Here is a 17,488-nt window from a genome sequence, read left to right on the forward strand (position 1 = left end):
CTTCAGGTCATTTTACCTAGAGGCTAAATAACAAGTGATTTACAGGTCTGCAACTCTTGCCAGAAATGTGAGAGGTGTTATGTCTCATATTCATAAAACAGGAGGACATTATGTTTGCTTTGCTGCGTCATGAAGATCACAGTGCTGGGATAAACAAACAACACACAGTCCCTGTCCCCAAGGAACAGACAGCCTAATGGAGAGATATATTAACACTTTTAGTACAGAGGAATAAACAATATGAAAGAGGAAAGCTGTGGGAGGGTGGATGTGGTGGTATAGGAAAACTTTGAGAACACAGAGGGAGTTTTTTTGCTAATGGAGTGGTCAGGCCTCAAAGTATTGGTGTCACTTTAGTCTACTCTTGAAGGAGGAGGAGCAAGTTTGCTGAATGAAAGAGGAAAAAGGCATTCTAATGAGAAGAAATAGCATGGTCAAAAGCTTGGTACTATAAGAGAATGGGACATTGGCCAAAAAAAAAGGTCATTAAATGTGAGTAAAAAGTAGTGAGAAATGGGGCTGGAAAGACTAATTAGGCTACATGGGCAGCATTTTGTATGCTACATGACTGACACTGCAGGTGAGATGAAACCAACAAAGCCTTAATCTGTGGAGAGACAAGGTCATATTTGTTGACCAGACATGAAATCTTGGTGGCAATATGAAAAAGATACTGGATAATACTGAAAGCAGCAGTCACTGAGAGGGCCGTCACATTAGTTCAAGTTCTGAAGCCTCAAGAAGCAAGGTGGCAGCAAGAATGGAGAATAGGCAACAGAAATGTTCTCGTAGGAGACCATGATTCTACAATCTGTACTTCTGACTTTCCTCTTGCCTTAACAGTGTTCTCAGAGTGTCTGTCCCTTTTATGCCTTGGAAGCTCTTTCTTAAGGAAGGAAATGAGTGGTTCCTTCATGCAAACCTTTATGCAGAGGATTAACAAACAGCCCCGAATTCGGAGCTTTGCCTTCAGCAAAGCTTAATTCTGAAGCAGCTCTGAAATGGTCTGTGGTCACCACTGTAGTCCTGGTTCTGAAAATAAAAGAACTTCTTGGATACTTTTGTTAGAAAAAGCTCTGAGGAACCTTCTGTTAAGATCAGCTTCAATACTCTTAAGATTTGTACACGTACGTTAGACAAAACAGGTGTTTCTAGCCGTGTTTTACAAATGAGACAAGTAAGGAACAGAGAGGTAAAATAATTTGAAGTAGCATAAGTTATACTGAGTAAAAAACAAAATCAGATTCAATATTATCAACTTTTAGAGGCATTCTTTAGCCCATCCAGGCAGAGTTCAGGGCCCCTCTGGGTCCCATGTGTTTTTAGCATAGTCTTTATCTTCTTGGGTTGTAATAATCTGTCTGTGCCTGTCTCCCGCAGATCAAGAATTCTTAAATGGCATAACTGGTTCACCTCAAGTCTTCTTAACTGTTCTCAATGTGCATCCCAACCCTGTTGGGGGGGTATAGCAGCCTTCTTTTGGGCTGCTTCCAAAAGTATTTCAGAACTTGACCTTTTTCAGAATGTAAACAGGCCCAGATGAATTTCCACCTACAAGAGGAGAGCCAGAGAAACCTGATACACCTGCTCTCCCAAGCTGATTTCTTTTTCACCCACCTATTTGGCTAAAAGGAATGTGTCTGTTCAAGACTAAATAAGGAACTATCTTCTTCCTAAGTCAAAATAGTTTTATTTCAAGGCCTTTAGCAAATAGTAGCTTTCAAAATAAACTGGAGGATGGCCGGGTGCAGTGGCTTACACCTGTAATCCCAGCACTTTGGGAGGCTGAGGCCGGTAGATCACTTGAGGTCAGGAGTTCAAAACCAGCCTGGCCAACATGGCAAAACCCTATCTCTACTAAAAATATAAAAATTCTGTAATCGGCCAGGCGCGGTGGCTCAAGCCTGTAATCCCAGCACTTTGGGAGGCCGAGACAGGCGGATCACAAGGTCAGGAGTTCGAGACCATCCTGGCTAACACGGTGAAACCCCGTCTCTACTAAAAAATACAAAAAGCTAGCTGGGCGAGGTGGCTGGTGCCTGTAGTCCCAGCTACTCGGGAGGCTGAGGCAGGAGAATGGCGTAAACCCGGGAGGCGGAGCTTGCAGTGAGCTGAGATCCAGCCACTGCACTCCAGTCCGGGTGACAGAGCGAGACTCCGTCTCAAAAAAAAAAAACAAAAAAAAAATTCTGTAATCCCAGCACTTTGGGAGGCCGAGATGGGCGGATCATGAGGTCAGGAGATCGAGACCATCCTGGCTAACACGGTGAAACCCCGTCTCTACTAAAAAATACAAAAAACTAGCCGGGCATGGTGGCGGGCACCTGTAGTCCCAGCTGCTCGGGAGGCTGAGGCAGGAGAATGGCGTGAACCCGGGAGGCGGAGCTTGCAGTGAGCTGAGATCCGGCCACTGCACTCCAGCCTGGGCGACAGAGCAAGACTCGGTCTCAAAAAAAAAAAAAAATTAGCTGAGCACAACCTGCAATTCAGGAGGCTGAAGCAGGAGAATCACTTGAACCCAGGAGGCAGAGGTTGCAGTGAGCCGAGATCATGCCACTGCACTCCAGCCTGGGCAACAGAGTGAGTGAGACTCCGTCTCAAAAAATAAATAAATAAATAAACAAATAAAACCAGAGGGACAGGGGGTATTGCCATGAGAGACAGATGTGAGCAAGATTGATACATATCTAGAATTAGAATTTTACTGTGGAAAGTGGTTTGAGAGCCCTTACTTCTGATGAGAAAACTGAGGCCCAGGGAGCCAGAATGAAGTGGTGTATCCAATATGTCACACTAAAGCAACGGCAGAGCATACATTGGAACCTAGGTGTCCTGCCTCTAGGAACAGTGATTGGTCCTCTCTGCTGATCTTTCTCAGAGCTTTCTTGAGAAGATGTTGCTATCCTCTGTGAGTATGTACTGCAAGCAGACAAAGCAACTCTTCTCTCTAACCCTGGGCAACTATCTGTAGACATAGGGCAGTGGGGAGTCAGCAACCCTTTAATAAGGGCCTTGGGACTACTCTGTGCATTCAAAGAGCTCTCAGTCTAGTGAGAGAAACACAGATTATTATAGAATATTTGAGAGTTGCTGTGGTAGAGCCAGGTTATCTCTTCCTAGTTGTGAGGATTTATGACATTTTATTGAAAGAAATCAGTTGAAGCTTAAGACCAAAAAGGAAAATGGGAGAAAGAATGAGAGATGAAAGCTATATCAGGCAGAGGAAACAGAACCCACTCCAGCCATTTTAAGCAGAGAGGAGTTTAATGTAGAATATTAAGGTACTTTAAGTCATTAGAAGGTCTAGAGGAGTGGGCTTTAGGCTAAACTTTCGGGAGGGAACCACTAAATCTTTTAAGTTCAGAATGCAGTGCCAAAACTGAAATCTAAGAATCAGAAGCTCTTGTCATCGCCATTGCCACAGGGCCTCTCTCCACCCAGGGACCAAATGCTAGATCAGAAAACACAATGTCTCTACATCATCATCCTTGTTACTAGCAAAAGCAGAAGGAAAAGGAAGATGTCCTCTGCCTCCTGCCTTCCAGATCTTTTGTGAGGGCATCTGATTGGCAGAGGCCAATTTGCATCCATACCCTAGCTGCAAAAGAGTCCAAGAAATGTAGCTTTTAACCCTTCCAATCTGTACTATAGAGGAATACAATGCAATAAAAGTAGGTGGGAGTAGATGCTCAGCAAGTCAATCCACGTAAATACTGTTCAGTTTCACTAAAACTTTTAAGAAGATAGCTCACTGGGCACTACTATTTTATTTACCTTTCCCTGTTCTTTCAAAAATATGCTTGTAACTCCTACTGCTTTCCTTGACTAGCCTTAAAAAAAGGTTTTTTTAATAGCTTGTAAACTGGTTTGGCCAAGTTGTAGCCAGTGTTTTGTTTTGTTGTTTTGCTCCTCATATCGTTCTTATCTATATCTTTAATGCTCTCCCTGTTCTAAGGCTCCTCTGCTTCTTGGTTCAGCCTTTGTCCAGGTCCTGCTGTGTTGGCAACTTGCACATGCCTCAGTTCTCTCCTGCTTTGTGGATGCCACTAGATCTTCGTTCCAAGGCTAGCATTTCTCTTCAGTTCTCCTTCCCAAGCCTCCTCACAAAATCTCCATTCTCTTTTCTCTTCCCATCACCCAGTTTCTTTCTTTATTATTTCCAGTACAAATGACTGAAAAAGTAATGTCATCTGGTCTGGTTTTGTGCCCTGGGTGCTAGAAGTCACAAGATTAAATAATAAGCATGTCAATTTTTTAACCAAGATTTGGGAACAGAAATGCTGTTTTTCATTTATACATTTCAGATACAAATATAGTTGTATTATGGAATATAATATAAAACCTTCATGAATTTGTAAAATAAAAGACAAGCCTGCTAGATGTTATGCTTATTGTAGTTGTTTCAAGGCAACAGGGACTCCTGCACTTCAGAGTTTAATGTTTATTCTTTGAATCATTGTTACTTTGGTGGGAAAGTTTGAAAAGAATTGGTCTAATGGAAATTCTTTAGGTTGAGGAAAACATATCAAAACAAAGCTATAGCTACTTTTCTTCCCCTGAAAGAAATTTTAAGTTGGAAGCTCTGAGGGTATAAAGTTCAGTGATTCCACCTAGAGAGGCTTGTCAGAGTAGATGGTACTAGAACCTATCTTTTAAAGACTACTTGTTAAATGTTAAACTGCATGTGGAGAGGAATAAAATCAGCAGTTCCTGAGTGTTAATTTGTTCATCAGAATGCTTTCTGTCCAGAGGGACAGACTGAGGACCCTGGAGGAGTACTTACTGAAAGAAGCAGCGAGATGGAGAAAAGGGTGGAGCCTCAAAGATGAATTTCACCTACCAGGACAAGTGGGAGTATGGATTTGGAGAATTCTTGAGCTAGACAGTTAGAAAGAAGACAACCCAGTTAGAATACACATACAGAATCTGTTCCCTGGAGCATGTGGATTATGTTTAGGACTTCTATTCCTTTCTGCTCTGCTCATCTCTTTTTCCTTCATCTGTAATGCTGACATTCATAGCATTTTAGAGCTGAAAGTGATCTCATGAAATACATAGTCTATGTTTTGTAAAGTGTCTATTATTCAGTGCTGTCCAAAAGAGCTTTCTACTGTGATGGAAATGTTCTGTGGGTTCAGTGTCCAGTATGGTAGCCACTAGCCCCATGTGGCTATCAAGCACCTGAAATATGGCTAGTGCAACCAAGGAAGTAAATTTTTTATCTTTAGTTTTAATGAATTTAAAGATGCATAGCCACACGTGGCTCGTGGCTTATCTTCCTGGACAGCTCAGTTAGACTATCTAGTATCATCAGCCATCTGCATTTTACACTGTCTTAAGACAGAATAACTTGACCAAGTCTCCCACATTGGAAACCTGATCTTGCAAAAATTAACATTAGATATTCTCACCAGCACCAAGTATTTTACATTTGTTAACCCCATAGTAGAGGCAATATAGGAGACAGTTTAGAGCATGGACTCTGGAGCCAGAATGCTTGAATTGGACTCTCAGTTCTACCATTTAATAAATATGTGACCAACTAATTTAATTTTTCAGTACCCTAATTTTTAGAAATCTGTATGATAGAAATAATAATGATAGAAATAGATATGATAGAAATAATGATAGAAATCTATATGATAGAAATAATCTATATGACAGAAATAGCTATCTTATAGGGTTGTTGTAAGAATTAAATGAGTTTATATATATAAAGTACGTAGAACAGTGCCTGGCACACAGTAAGTGATATATAAGTGTTACTTACTCTTAGTATTTGTCTTAATTCTTACAATATCTTTGGAAGTGTAAGTGTAATATGCCCAGTTTTACAGTTGAAGAAGCTGTGGCCTAGATACTTCTTGCCCAAAATCACATAACACGTTTATGGCAGAGCTGATATTTGGTCATCTGGCTCTTAGGTTCAGGACTCCTTGTAGTTCTATCTTATCTTTTGCCTCTCAACACAGTATTTTCCATCTTCCCACAGAGTACAGGAGATGAGAGAAGTCACTTTTTGGGAAATATTTATGAACTGAGTCTTAAAAAGACAGGGTAGTAGCAGAAAGGTCACCGAAACATTTCATCCATTGATTGATTGATTGATTGATTGATTGACATGGTCTCACTCTGTCCCCCAGACTGGAGTACAGTGGTGCAATCTCAGCTCACTGCAGCCTCTGCCTCCCAGACTCAAGAGATCCTCTCACCTCCTGAGTAGCTGGGACTACAGGCATGTGCCACCATGCTTGGTTAATTTTTTTTTTGTATACATGGGATCTCACTGTATTGCCCAGGCTGGTCTTGAATTCCTGCGCTCAAGCTGTCCTCCTACCTTGCCCTCCCAATGTGCTGGAATTACAGACTTGAGCCACTACACCCAGGCTGAAAACATTTCAGACACAGGGGGATAGCTTGAGCAAAGACCCCATAGGTAGAAGAGGGCCAGGAATAGTCCTGCTTGTGCCTGTATAATCTGAGGCTTCTTGCGTACCCTAAAGTACAGTCACTCCACTGTATTCTATTTCAGGGAGCCCCTTGACAGAGCGGAAAGTATCGATACCCAGTTGTTGTGTATCCTTTGCAACAGCCGATGAATCATCTCCTGTATACACCCAAGTGGTTGAAAACACAGATTCCCCCATCTGGAATTTTCAACAGCAGTCAAGGTTTGTGTTATCTGTTTGTTCATCAGCCTTCCAGAATCTACTTTTTGTTGCAAGACACAAAGTCAGAGCAAGGAATATAACCAATGCGATTTTTGAGCAGACCTGGAAAATGCTTTTGTTATCCCAGCAATTATTTAATCCTAGTGTTTATGAATTCACAGCAAGCAGTGGTTTAAAGGTTTTGTTTTAGTGTTTTTAACTCTTCTCAGTATGCTCAAAAATTATTCAGTGAGAGGACCTCTCTGTTTTAGGTACTTGGAATTAAAGATGATTAAGATACTCTATGCAATTGAGGAGTTCATGGTCTTACCTGGGAAAAAATATCAATAACAAATTACCATCAAGCTGGGTGTGGTAACACATGCCTGTAATCCCAGCTACTGGGGGAGGGGAGGGGTGGCAATGTGGGATGGTAGAGCTAAGGTGGGAGGATCACTTGAGTCCAGGAGTTCGAGACCAGCCTGGGCAATATAGTAAGACGCTGTCTCAAAAAAAAAAAAATTCAATAAAGAGAAATAAGAAGGGGATGCTGGTAGAGCTCAGAAACAAAGATTATTTAGGACAACCTAGAAGTTCAGGGAAGGCTTCATAAATAAGACACCTCAGCTAAATATTGAAGAATATATATAAGTTATCCAGGTGAATAAGAGTTGGAAAGATATTCCGAACAAAGAGAACTAATCTCGGAAAAGGCTGTGGATTTTCATCCTTGGAAAAGACTTCTGGTGTAGTGGAAAGACCCTGGGCATTTGAACCAGAGACACTTGGCCTCCAACTCCATCTCTGTAATTTACTGACTGTGTGGTCAAGTTATGTAACATCTGTGAGCCACAGATTCCTCTGTAAAGTGGGGGTCATTTTTATAAGGTCATTGTGAGGTCCAAATTAGATGACATTTAGGGCCTTATGGTACAAAGCAGGTATACAACAAATGTTAGGTCTCCTTTGGGAGGCTCAAAAATAGGAGGTAAAGTCCTGTCAGGGACTGTGCAGTGCCACTCAGATTTTATTAGGACAAAGAGGGCTAATTAAATGTGAGGGGGCTGGCATAGGAAACCAAGAATTAAACTTTATTAAATGTGATGCAATGTTATGATAATAGTAACAAAATCATTATTAGAAGTTATACTGTATCACCCTTTATAAAGTTTAATTCTTGTCCACCAACACTAGCCATACCCATGGTGTCTGGTCTTCTGTTTTTTCATAGTGTTTGTGTACTTTAATTGAGTCTCAGCAGTTGGTCACATGCTCAGTGTTTTGTAATTTGAGAGGCTGGCCTGAGTCAGGAGCTAGAACTGCAGTGAAAACTCAGTGCTGTATATGGTGAGCTACTGGAAATCATAGAAATTCTGGCCATCAGAGTACTTCATATAAAATATCAAATCCTCCCCAAAAGGCAGGAAACCAGAGGACTGAGCTTCTAAGTGGAGGTGATTTGTTCATTCACAACCTAAAAACCTAACATAATTACAAAACTTCACAAAGTTGATGAAGGGATATGAGCAATCTCCTGATTTCATCTCTTCACTTTACAGTTGAGGAGACTGTGGCCCAGGGAGGCTACATAGTCTGTTGGTAACAGAGGCAGGATTGGAAGAAAAATGAATAATGGCACTATTTACAATTCCCTTATCACAAAATTGTTTCCTTTGATCTTCATAGCAACTTGCAGGTCAGTAGTATTATCCCATTTAACAGGTAAGAGAACCAGGCCTGGAAGAAGCTAAGTGCATGGCCAGAGTCGCTCAGGTGATAATAGTAGAGCTAGAATTCAGAGGTGAGTCTTTTGACTCCCTGCTAGAATTAGAATCTCTGACCAGTCCTTGTTTCACTTTAGACCGTGCCTCTCATTGGTCTGGAAGTAGGCTCTATTCACTTCCCCAGTGGTGTTTGGGGAATGAAATCAAGCCTCTTGGTTTTCTTTAGATCTCCTTCTTGCTTACCTGGAGCCCTAGCACCTGGTTTGGAACTTTCCAAAGCTTTGTCATTTAAAACTGTATTTTATATAATATATAAATGTATTGGAGGTGTTCAGTGGATTTCACTTCAGCTTCTTTATCTGGTATGAAAGTTAGGCATTTTCTTACTTTGTTGCCTTGCCTCTGCATGGTGTAGTGTTGAGGTCAGGCAAGCCAGGGTTCAAATCCCAGGCCTACTACTTACTTACTCTTAAGTGACCTCAAGCAAACCATTTTACTTCTCTGAGCCCAATCTTATCATCTGTAAAATAAGGATAATAATGTCCATGTTGGCCGGGCGCGGTGGCTCAAGCCTGTAATCCCAGCACTTTGGGAGGCCGAGATGGGCGGATCACGAGGTCAGGAGATCGAGACCATCCTGGCTAACACGGTGAAACCCCGTCTCTACTAAAAATACAAAAAAAAAAAAAAAAACTAGCCGGGCGAGGTGGCGGGCGCCAGTAGTCCCAGCTACTGGGGAGGCTGAGGCAGGAGAATGGCGTAAACCCGGGAGGCGGAGCTTGCAGTGAGCTGAGATCCGGCCACTGCACTCCAGTCCCGGCGACAGAGCGAGACTCCCCCTCAAAAAAAAAATAAATAAATAAATAATAATAATAATAATAATAATGTCCATGTTACAGGCTTTTGTGCAGATTAAATGTATATGAAACACTTGGTGCCATGCCTGGCCCAAGGTAGGCACTCAGTAAATGTTCTTTTCCTCCTCTTCCCTTCTCACCATTCTCTCATTCTAAGGCATAAGCAGAATTCTTACCCATTCCAATAAAACTCTTAAATGCATGTTGAGGAACTTCTTTTCCATACTTCCTCCTCTGTCTTAGGGAAACTTTAGGAATGGTGGGGAGGAAATGTTGTGTTAGGGAAGCCTGTTTTCAAGTCTTGGCAAGTTACTTCACCTCTCTGAGCTTCCATCCCCTCATTTTAACTGTGAAGATAAAAATATATCCTAGAAGATGGCTAAGAAGATGAAATAGTGTTGGGAAGATGCTTTGCAAATTATAAGATATTCTTCAAATCTAAGTTTTATACTACCGAAAGTTCCTATACACTTAGTTTACAGTGGTTGTTTTTCTTAATAGGCTATCAAAAGAGCTGCTTCTGGACCCACAACAAACCCTGGTCTTCAAAGTTTGGCATAAAGGAGGTATGAACTCTGTTAAAAGAATATCTGCTTGCTTGTAAAAATAAGCTCACATCCTGTTGACAATTTACCATTCCTTTTTTTTTTTTTTTTTAAACCAAGTGAAGCATTCCTGATGGTGCTGGGAATGCAGATATGTGGTAGAGGGTAATCCCCCAGAAGGCCACATTATTCTCCTGTAAAAAAAAAAAAAAAAAAAAAAGCCGGGCACGGTGGCTCACGCCTGTGATCCCAGCACTTTGGGAGGCCGAGGTGGGCGGATCACGAGGTCAGGAGATCGAGACCATCCTGGCTAACACAGTGAAACCCCGTCTCTACTAAAAATACAAAAAATTAGCCGGGTGTGGTGGCAGGCGCCTGTAGTCCCAGCTACTCAGAGGGCTGAGGCAGGAGAAGGGCATGAACCTGGAAGGCGGAGCTTGTAGTGAGCAGAGATCGCGGCACTGCACTCCAGCTTGGGTGAGAGAACAAGACTCCGTCTCAAAAAAAAAAAACAAAACAAAACAAAATTAGCTAGGCATGGTGGTGCGTGCTTTGTGGTCCCCGCTATTCAGGAGACTGAGATGATCACGCCACTGCACTCCAGCCCAGGTGACAGAGCAAGATCTTGCTAAAAAAAAAAAAAAAAAAATCCTGTTGACAATTTATCATTCTTTTTTTTTTTTTTTTTTTTTGAGACGGAGTGTCGCTTTGTCGCCCAGGCTGGAGTGCAGTGGCACCATCTCGGCTCACTGCAAGCTCTGCCTCCCGGGTTCACGCCATTCTCCTGCCTTAGCCTCCGAGTAGCTGGGACTACAGGCACGCACCACCACACCCGGCTAATTTTTATATTTTTAGTAGAGATGGGGTTTCAGTGTGTTAGCCAGGATGGTCTCAATCTCCTGACCTCGTGATCCACCCGCCTCGGCCTCCCAGCGTGCTGGGATCACAGGCGTGAGCCACCGCACCCAGCCGCTAATTATTTTTTTGTATAGACAAAGTCTCACTATGTTGCCAGGCTGATCTCTAACTCCTGGGCTCAAGCAATCTTCCTGCCTCAGCCTCCCAAAGTGCTGAGACCACAGGCGTGAGCCACCATACCTGGCCTATTCTCCTACAGAATTCAAGTACTTAAAAATTATATAATTTTGTTTGACTACCTGGTTAGTGAAGAAATCCAAGTACGTTTGAGTCTTTCCTGTTGTATCTGTCAACCATCATAATGTACAGCCTGCCACATACAAGTGGTTTCTCCCCACTTTTGTATGATGATGATAAGCCTTCTGTTGACTCTGGCTTATTAACCAAGATCCTTGCATTATCAGGTAGTACACAAGACAAGAGTCTAACCACATGTTTTTTCTTATTTTAAGAACCTTCCCAAGAGGGATGTGCTGATATTATGGTCTTTCGACCCAGTTTTATTAAGAGGCATAACACAGCAACATTAAGAACCTTGACTCTGAAGCCAGGTTCTTCGGATTCAAATGCCAGTTCTACCCCTTACTGTAGCAGTGTGACCTTGGGTAAATGACTTCTCTGTGCCTATTTCCATATCTGTAAAATTAAGGCTAATAATACTACCTACTTCATAGGTTTTTGGAGAATTAAGTAGGGGCCTGACACTTAGTAAATACCATATCAGTTTTTGTTGTTTTTATTAACGAGCAGTAATGTGCTAAGAACTTTACAAACATCTCTAATTCTTGACGGTAAAAATAAAATTAGTCTAATTTTATAGCTGTAAAAGCTGAAGCCCAAGGAAATTTAGTGGCTTGACTAAGGTCATGTCGCTATGAATTGGTGGAGCCAGTATTTGAACCCAGTTCTTACTGGCTGTACAGCCTTCACTGTTTGTCCTTCGCTATGCTAGTAGGATTGGAAAACTTGGAAAATTAAGGTAGTGCGGACGTCTAACCATCTTACAGCTTAGAAAATTTTGTCTCACTCAATCTCTCCTCTAAGCGTAGCTCCTTTAAGATTCCAGCTAGACCCTGATTTCCAAATCTTCATTTGTTTTGAGTCACCTACACAGCCTACAAAGTCACAGTTTTCTGTTTGCCAGTGGGGATTTTTGGAGCTAACCTCAAACCCTAATAAAGACCTGAGAGAAATCAGAATGTAAAGGGAATTTACTGACCTTTCTCTCCGCCTGTGCTCCTGTTGGTGAGTGCTGCAGTGAGGCCCTTGTTTTGATGATGAGTTCTATGTTGCTGCTTTGGATTCACTTAGTTCCTCCACTGCTACCCAACCTCATAAATACAGCAAGAGCTGATCGTAACTCACTTTTCTCTGAATCAACACGAGGAATTCTTGCTCCACCCTCCTTTCTAGGCTTTTTCTCTCTTCTCTCTAAAGTACCACAGAGATTCTCAAGCAGACCAGGGTTCACAATTCAGCACTTATTTTAGCAGGAAAAAGAGAATAAACTTTGGTCTTATGCAGACCTGGGTTCAAATGTTGGCTCTGCTATTTACTATAATAACTCTGTGGCCTGAATTAAATCACTTTACCTGTTTCCTGTTATCTTTCTTATTTATAAAATTAGAATAATAGTACTGGCCTTGCAGGATTTGTGAGGATTTGAGATAATATATGTAAAGTACTTGGCACATAACTGTTGCTTAATAAATGGAGCTATTGTTATTATTATGTCTACTATGTGTCAGGTACTATGCTAGGACTATTGGAGTGTAGAGAATAAAATACATTCCCTATCTTCCAGGACTTCAAGAGGGTCTTAGTAAGATCTGGTCATAAATGAAAGTGAGGAAAATGCCTAGACAACACTGACCACTACTCAGTGTATATAGATGTCTCTCTCCCCTTAACCTATTTATGCCTAGTGTTCCATTATAGGAATGCTAAGCTTGTGGGAGTTATTTATATCCTACTGCTCAAGGTCATTACCAAGGTCTGATTTTTACAAAAAAATTTGCAAACTCCAGCATGAATGAGTTAATTCTATCATTTCCACACAAACTCAACAAATCTAGTATAGTACTCAAATCGAACCAAGCTGTGTTCAGCAGTTTCTATTCTGTGCCAGGCACCATGCTAAGTACTAGGGATACAAAGGTAAAAATAAAACAGGCATGGTCCCTTGTCCTCACAGAGCTCACAGTCAGCGTGGGACATAAAAAGTACAGTATAGGCCGGGCGCGGTGGCTCAAGCCTGTAATCCCAGCACTTTGGGAGGCCGAGACGGGCGGATCACGAGGTCAGGAGATCGAGACCATCCTGGCTAACACGGTGAAACCCCGTCTCTATTAAAAATACAAAAACTAGCCGGGCGAGGTGGCGGGCGCCTGTAGTCCCAGCTACTCGGGAGGCTGAGGCAGGAGAATGGCGTGAACCCGGGAGGCGGAGCTTGCAGTGAGCTGAGATCTGGCCACTGCACTCCAGCCTGGGCGACAGAGCGAGACTCCGTCTCAAAAAAAAAAAAAAAAAAAAAAAAAGTACAGTATAGTATGATTAGGCAAATATAGGGTACTCTGATAGGAGACGTCTTACCCAGACTTAGGATGTCAGAGGAGGCTTCCTGGAGCACACCTGAGCTGAGGAATGAAGGGTCAGGACTTACTATAGTCAGAGGGGAAAACAAATACAAAGCCTCAAGTCAAGAAAGAGTTGAGAGAAGTTCTCGATGACTAGAACATTAACTGCAAATGGAGAATGGCAGGTTGTCCTGTTAATCCGATGTTAAATTTAACTCTTCCAAGCCATTCCTTTTCTCCATGATCTGCTTAGCCAAAGCACTCCTCAAGTATGTTTAAGATGTACTACCTTCATTTTAGGCAGAACCCTCCATCATACTTCATCCCCAGTGGGTAAGAATTGCTTGAACCCCACTCTGGGGAATACAGCTTCAAGTGTTTATAGAATCAAAAACTTTCCAAGTTGAAGGGGATCTTTTTTTTTTTTTTCTTTTTTGAGACAGGATCTCACTTTGTTTCCCAGGCTGGAGTACAGTGGTAGGATTTGCTCACTGCAGCTGTGAACTCCTGAGCCCAAGGTCCTCCCACCTCAGCTTCCTAAGTAGCTGGGACTACCGGCATGCACCACTATACCCCACAATTTTTTTTTTTAGAGATGGGGTCATGCAATGTTGCCCAGACTGGTCTCGAACTCTTGACCTTAAGCAGCCCTCCCTCCTCAACCTCCCAAAGTGCTGGGGTTACAGGCATGAGGCACCTGCTCAACCAAAGGGGATATTGAATCTGGTTCAATACTTCTCATTATATGTGTGTGACTGAGGCTCAGGGAGTTCGAGGAATGTGTTTTCCAGTCAAAGCCATACCTAGATTTGCTATTGTGGCACACTGCTCCTTTGTCCCACTCTAGGTTGGCCAGTTTACTTGTGTTTTCAGTGAATATTTATCAAGTTTTTCATGCAGGAAGATGTTATGCCAGGTATGGAGAGTGTAGGGAACATAGTGTAATACCTTTTCTCGTCTTTTAGCTAGGTTCGAGTCTAAAGGACAGCAAGCTGTCCAAACAAATGTTATGCAGTATGTGATGAATTTAGCGTCATCAGGAATGTGCCCAAGGAACTGTGGGAACTTCACAATTACTCCTCTGGAAAATTTGCATTCCTCGATTTATTAAGCAATTTATGGACCTATAGTTGTGTCAGTGTTTGGTAGATACAGCCTTTGATTTCACTGTACAGAATGGAGCCTGTGTAAAATAGAAATTCATGTAGTGACAGAGGCCTGTTTGTCCCCAGCTACTTCATGTCAGAAATGAGGAATAAGTAGCAAAGAATATGAGAATGAAGGTCATTGCATGGTAGCTTGTCCAATAAAAAGAGAATCTTCTCAGTCCTTAAGGGCAGCCCCATTACCATATAGAGAAGAGCCTGAGCCCAGGCTCATTTTGCACCCTAAACTGGTCTCCAGGGAGTTATTTGTCTTTCCTTTTTAATTTGCATTACTTTGCTCTTAATTAAATATAATACATATGTAGAAAATTTGGAAAATACAGAGAAGTAGAAATAGGAAAATGCAAATCTCTCATACCATAATTGCAAGACATACTGTCCTGAGAAAAATCACTGAGACATGATAGCCTAGGAAAAATAAGTTCTTAAGTTTGGTGTTATTTTCTAATTGCCTGTATCAAGAGGACCAGCTAGGTGGGGTGGCTCACATGTGTAATCCCAACACTTTGGGAAGCCAATGCAGGAGGATCGCTTGAGGCTGGGGGTTCAAGACCACCTGGGCAACATAGTGAGACTCCGTCTCAACAAAAAAATTAAATTAAAAGTTAGCTGGGCATGGTGATGTGTACCTATAGTCCTAGCTGTTTGGGAGGCTGAAGAGGGAGGATCGCTTGAGTTTGGGAGTTTGAGGCTGCAGTGAACTATGATCATGCTACTGCACTGCAACCTGGACATCAGAGTGAGACTCCATCTCTTTCAAAAAAGAGAAAGAATGAAGTGCAAGCCTGCCAGCTTTTTCCCACCATACAGAAAGGGAATTCCTAACAGGAAGGCAGGCTTTGGTTGCCAGTCTCTCTCAACTTCATTATCTGTCTTCTCCGATGGCTTTGGGATCACTGAACTCCTCTATCCCCTGAATCAGCTTCTCTGTGTGCACCCTCTAATCTCAGTGGCAGGACATACCTAGTCACATTGCCCTGCTTTTCTCTTTCCCCTACAGATGAAGAGAGGGTGATTGGCTTTGCCTCGGTGGACCTCTCCCCACTTCTCTCTGGCTTCCAGTTTGTCTGTGGCTGGTACAACATCACGGACTTCAGTGGAGAGTGCCAGGGGCAGATAAAAGTTGCTGTCTCCCCTTTGGAGAGTTTGATACACTTCAAAGAAGAAAGGCAAGCAAGGCGTGGAGTGGAGACCTCAAAATCACTGGTATGTATGGAGATTCACGTCCCTAACCATTAAGAATTGTACTGACCTATAAGAACATCCTTTACTCATGTTTGGCCCTTTCCAGCTTATAGAATACATTATATACTATTTGTGTCTCGTAACAACCTCCTGACCTTTTGGGGTGATGAAAATGTTCTGGAATTAGTAGTGATGGTTGCATAACTTTGAATACACTGAAAACCAGTGAATTGAGCTTTTTAAAAGGATGAATTGTATAATACATTAATTATATCTCAGTTTTCAAATAAAACAAGATTGTCATATAGAATCTGAAACTATATAAGCTGACTTGTTTTTCAACTCTGTTACACTGATATCATTAGTCTTTCTATGTATACCATTGATGATGGTATACATAGACAAATCTTTCAAGGAGTTTAACTGTAAGAGAAAGAAGACTTTCCCAGACTATCAAAAATACAAAAGCTCTTGATCAAGGCAAAGACTATGTTTTTTATTCATCTCTTTGTCTCTCGTGCCTGGCCCAGGGCCTGGCACAGAGTGGTCATCCATAAATAATGAAAGCATGCATAAGAAAACAGAGTTCATTGGTTCCTATATAGGAAGGTCCTTTCTTCAGCCCAACCCTGGTAGTCCTAAGACAAGAAATTTCACAGCCGGATTATCCTCAGATGTAGGGTAAGTGTAAAATGATATCCATCCAGGCATTTACAGTATATTAATAGCTGGAGGAACAAGAGCATAAATATAGATAAAGCAACTGAAAAGTAATCTGATAGCATAGTCTGTAAAATGGGGATAATAATAATACTTGCCTCATAAGATTATAAATGAGAAAATGTATGTAAATCGTTTAGCACAGTGTTTAACACAAAGTATTCAGTAAATTAAATGCACACAATAAATTTTACAAATTTATTTACATACTGCTTTGTTACGAATGGTTTTATGGTGACAAGTGTACCATTTTTCTTGTTGTGTTTACAGATCCCAATATACAGTCCCTTTTCCTTCCCTGCCTCTGATATGTATGCTGCATTCTCCAGCCACATGGCAAGGCAGACCCTAGACCAACTTGCTCATGCCTCCTCAAAGGAGCTTGATTTCTCCTCTCCTGGGAGGTGAGTGAATTCTTGATGATGAGAAGAAATTGGGTTAAAAAATGGAAGTGTGTGAACTGGCTTATCATTTCTCTCTTTCCTTTATTAGAGGAAAAAACAAGACAGGGTAAGAGCTTTGTTGATCTTCTGTCACAGCTCCAAAAACCCCAAGATCCTATGAAAACAAAGTTTTTATGAGATAGGAGCTAGAATATGTATGCTTTCAGAAGGGCCACTTCAGTACAAGGGATAAGTTTCTGTCATCCTCCAAGGTCTTTAACCTTTATCCCTAAAGTCAGTCATCAGCTATGTGAGAAATACATCTTCTTTCCCCTCCTAAAACTACGTGCCAGTTTATTTTACAAAAAGCAACTGGTCCATCTTTTTCACTAAGCCAGCCTTGAACATGCATATGACTCTCAGGGCTACAGCATGTTCCATCTTGTACAAGGGCAGGGTCTAAGAGGAAGATTGCTACTTTTCCTTCTACCTCTTTGCAGGCCCTAGTACCATTTGGCACCCCTCTCTGCCTACACCAGAGTATTCCCTATGTCTTTCTCTTCAGCTCAGGGAAAGGGCAAGAAATCTTCCTCTACAGCAGCCCTTCCTACAAGAGCGGTTCCTGAGCAGACCCTATTATTCCAAGAAGACACTTATATCATGTAACCACTCTAAGGCCCAGTTCAGGGCTACCTAGTTTTCTACTTGATCATGACGTGAAGAGCTCCTCTGTCCTCTGTACAAAGAGAGCTATGTATCTGTCA

General features: G+C 41.9%; 1 protein-coding gene across 4 annotated transcripts in view; it reads left to right on the top strand.

The window, feature by feature from the left end:
- The window catches only part of C2CD3 (C2 domain containing 3 centriole elongation regulator), a 158,202-nt gene that overhangs the window by 105,983 nt on the left and 34,731 nt on the right, over positions 1 to 17,488 (top strand). For all 4 annotated transcript variants that reach the window (XM_030917912.1, XM_030917913.1, XM_010366825.2 and 1 more), the window contains 4 exons: positions 6,533 to 6,671; positions 9,733 to 9,797; positions 15,437 to 15,642; positions 16,612 to 16,745. In XM_030917912.1, coding sequence (XP_030773772.1) covers positions 6,533 to 6,671; positions 9,733 to 9,797; positions 15,437 to 15,642; positions 16,612 to 16,745 — 544 coding nt within the window. The remainder of the gene's footprint in view (positions 1 to 6,532; positions 6,672 to 9,732; positions 9,798 to 15,436; positions 15,643 to 16,611; positions 16,746 to 17,488) is intronic.

This window comes from Rhinopithecus roxellana, chromosome 15, assembly GCF_007565055.1.
Source record: "Rhinopithecus roxellana isolate Shanxi Qingling chromosome 15, ASM756505v1, whole genome shotgun sequence".
Taxonomy (NCBI): domain Eukaryota; kingdom Metazoa; phylum Chordata; class Mammalia; order Primates; family Cercopithecidae; genus Rhinopithecus; species Rhinopithecus roxellana.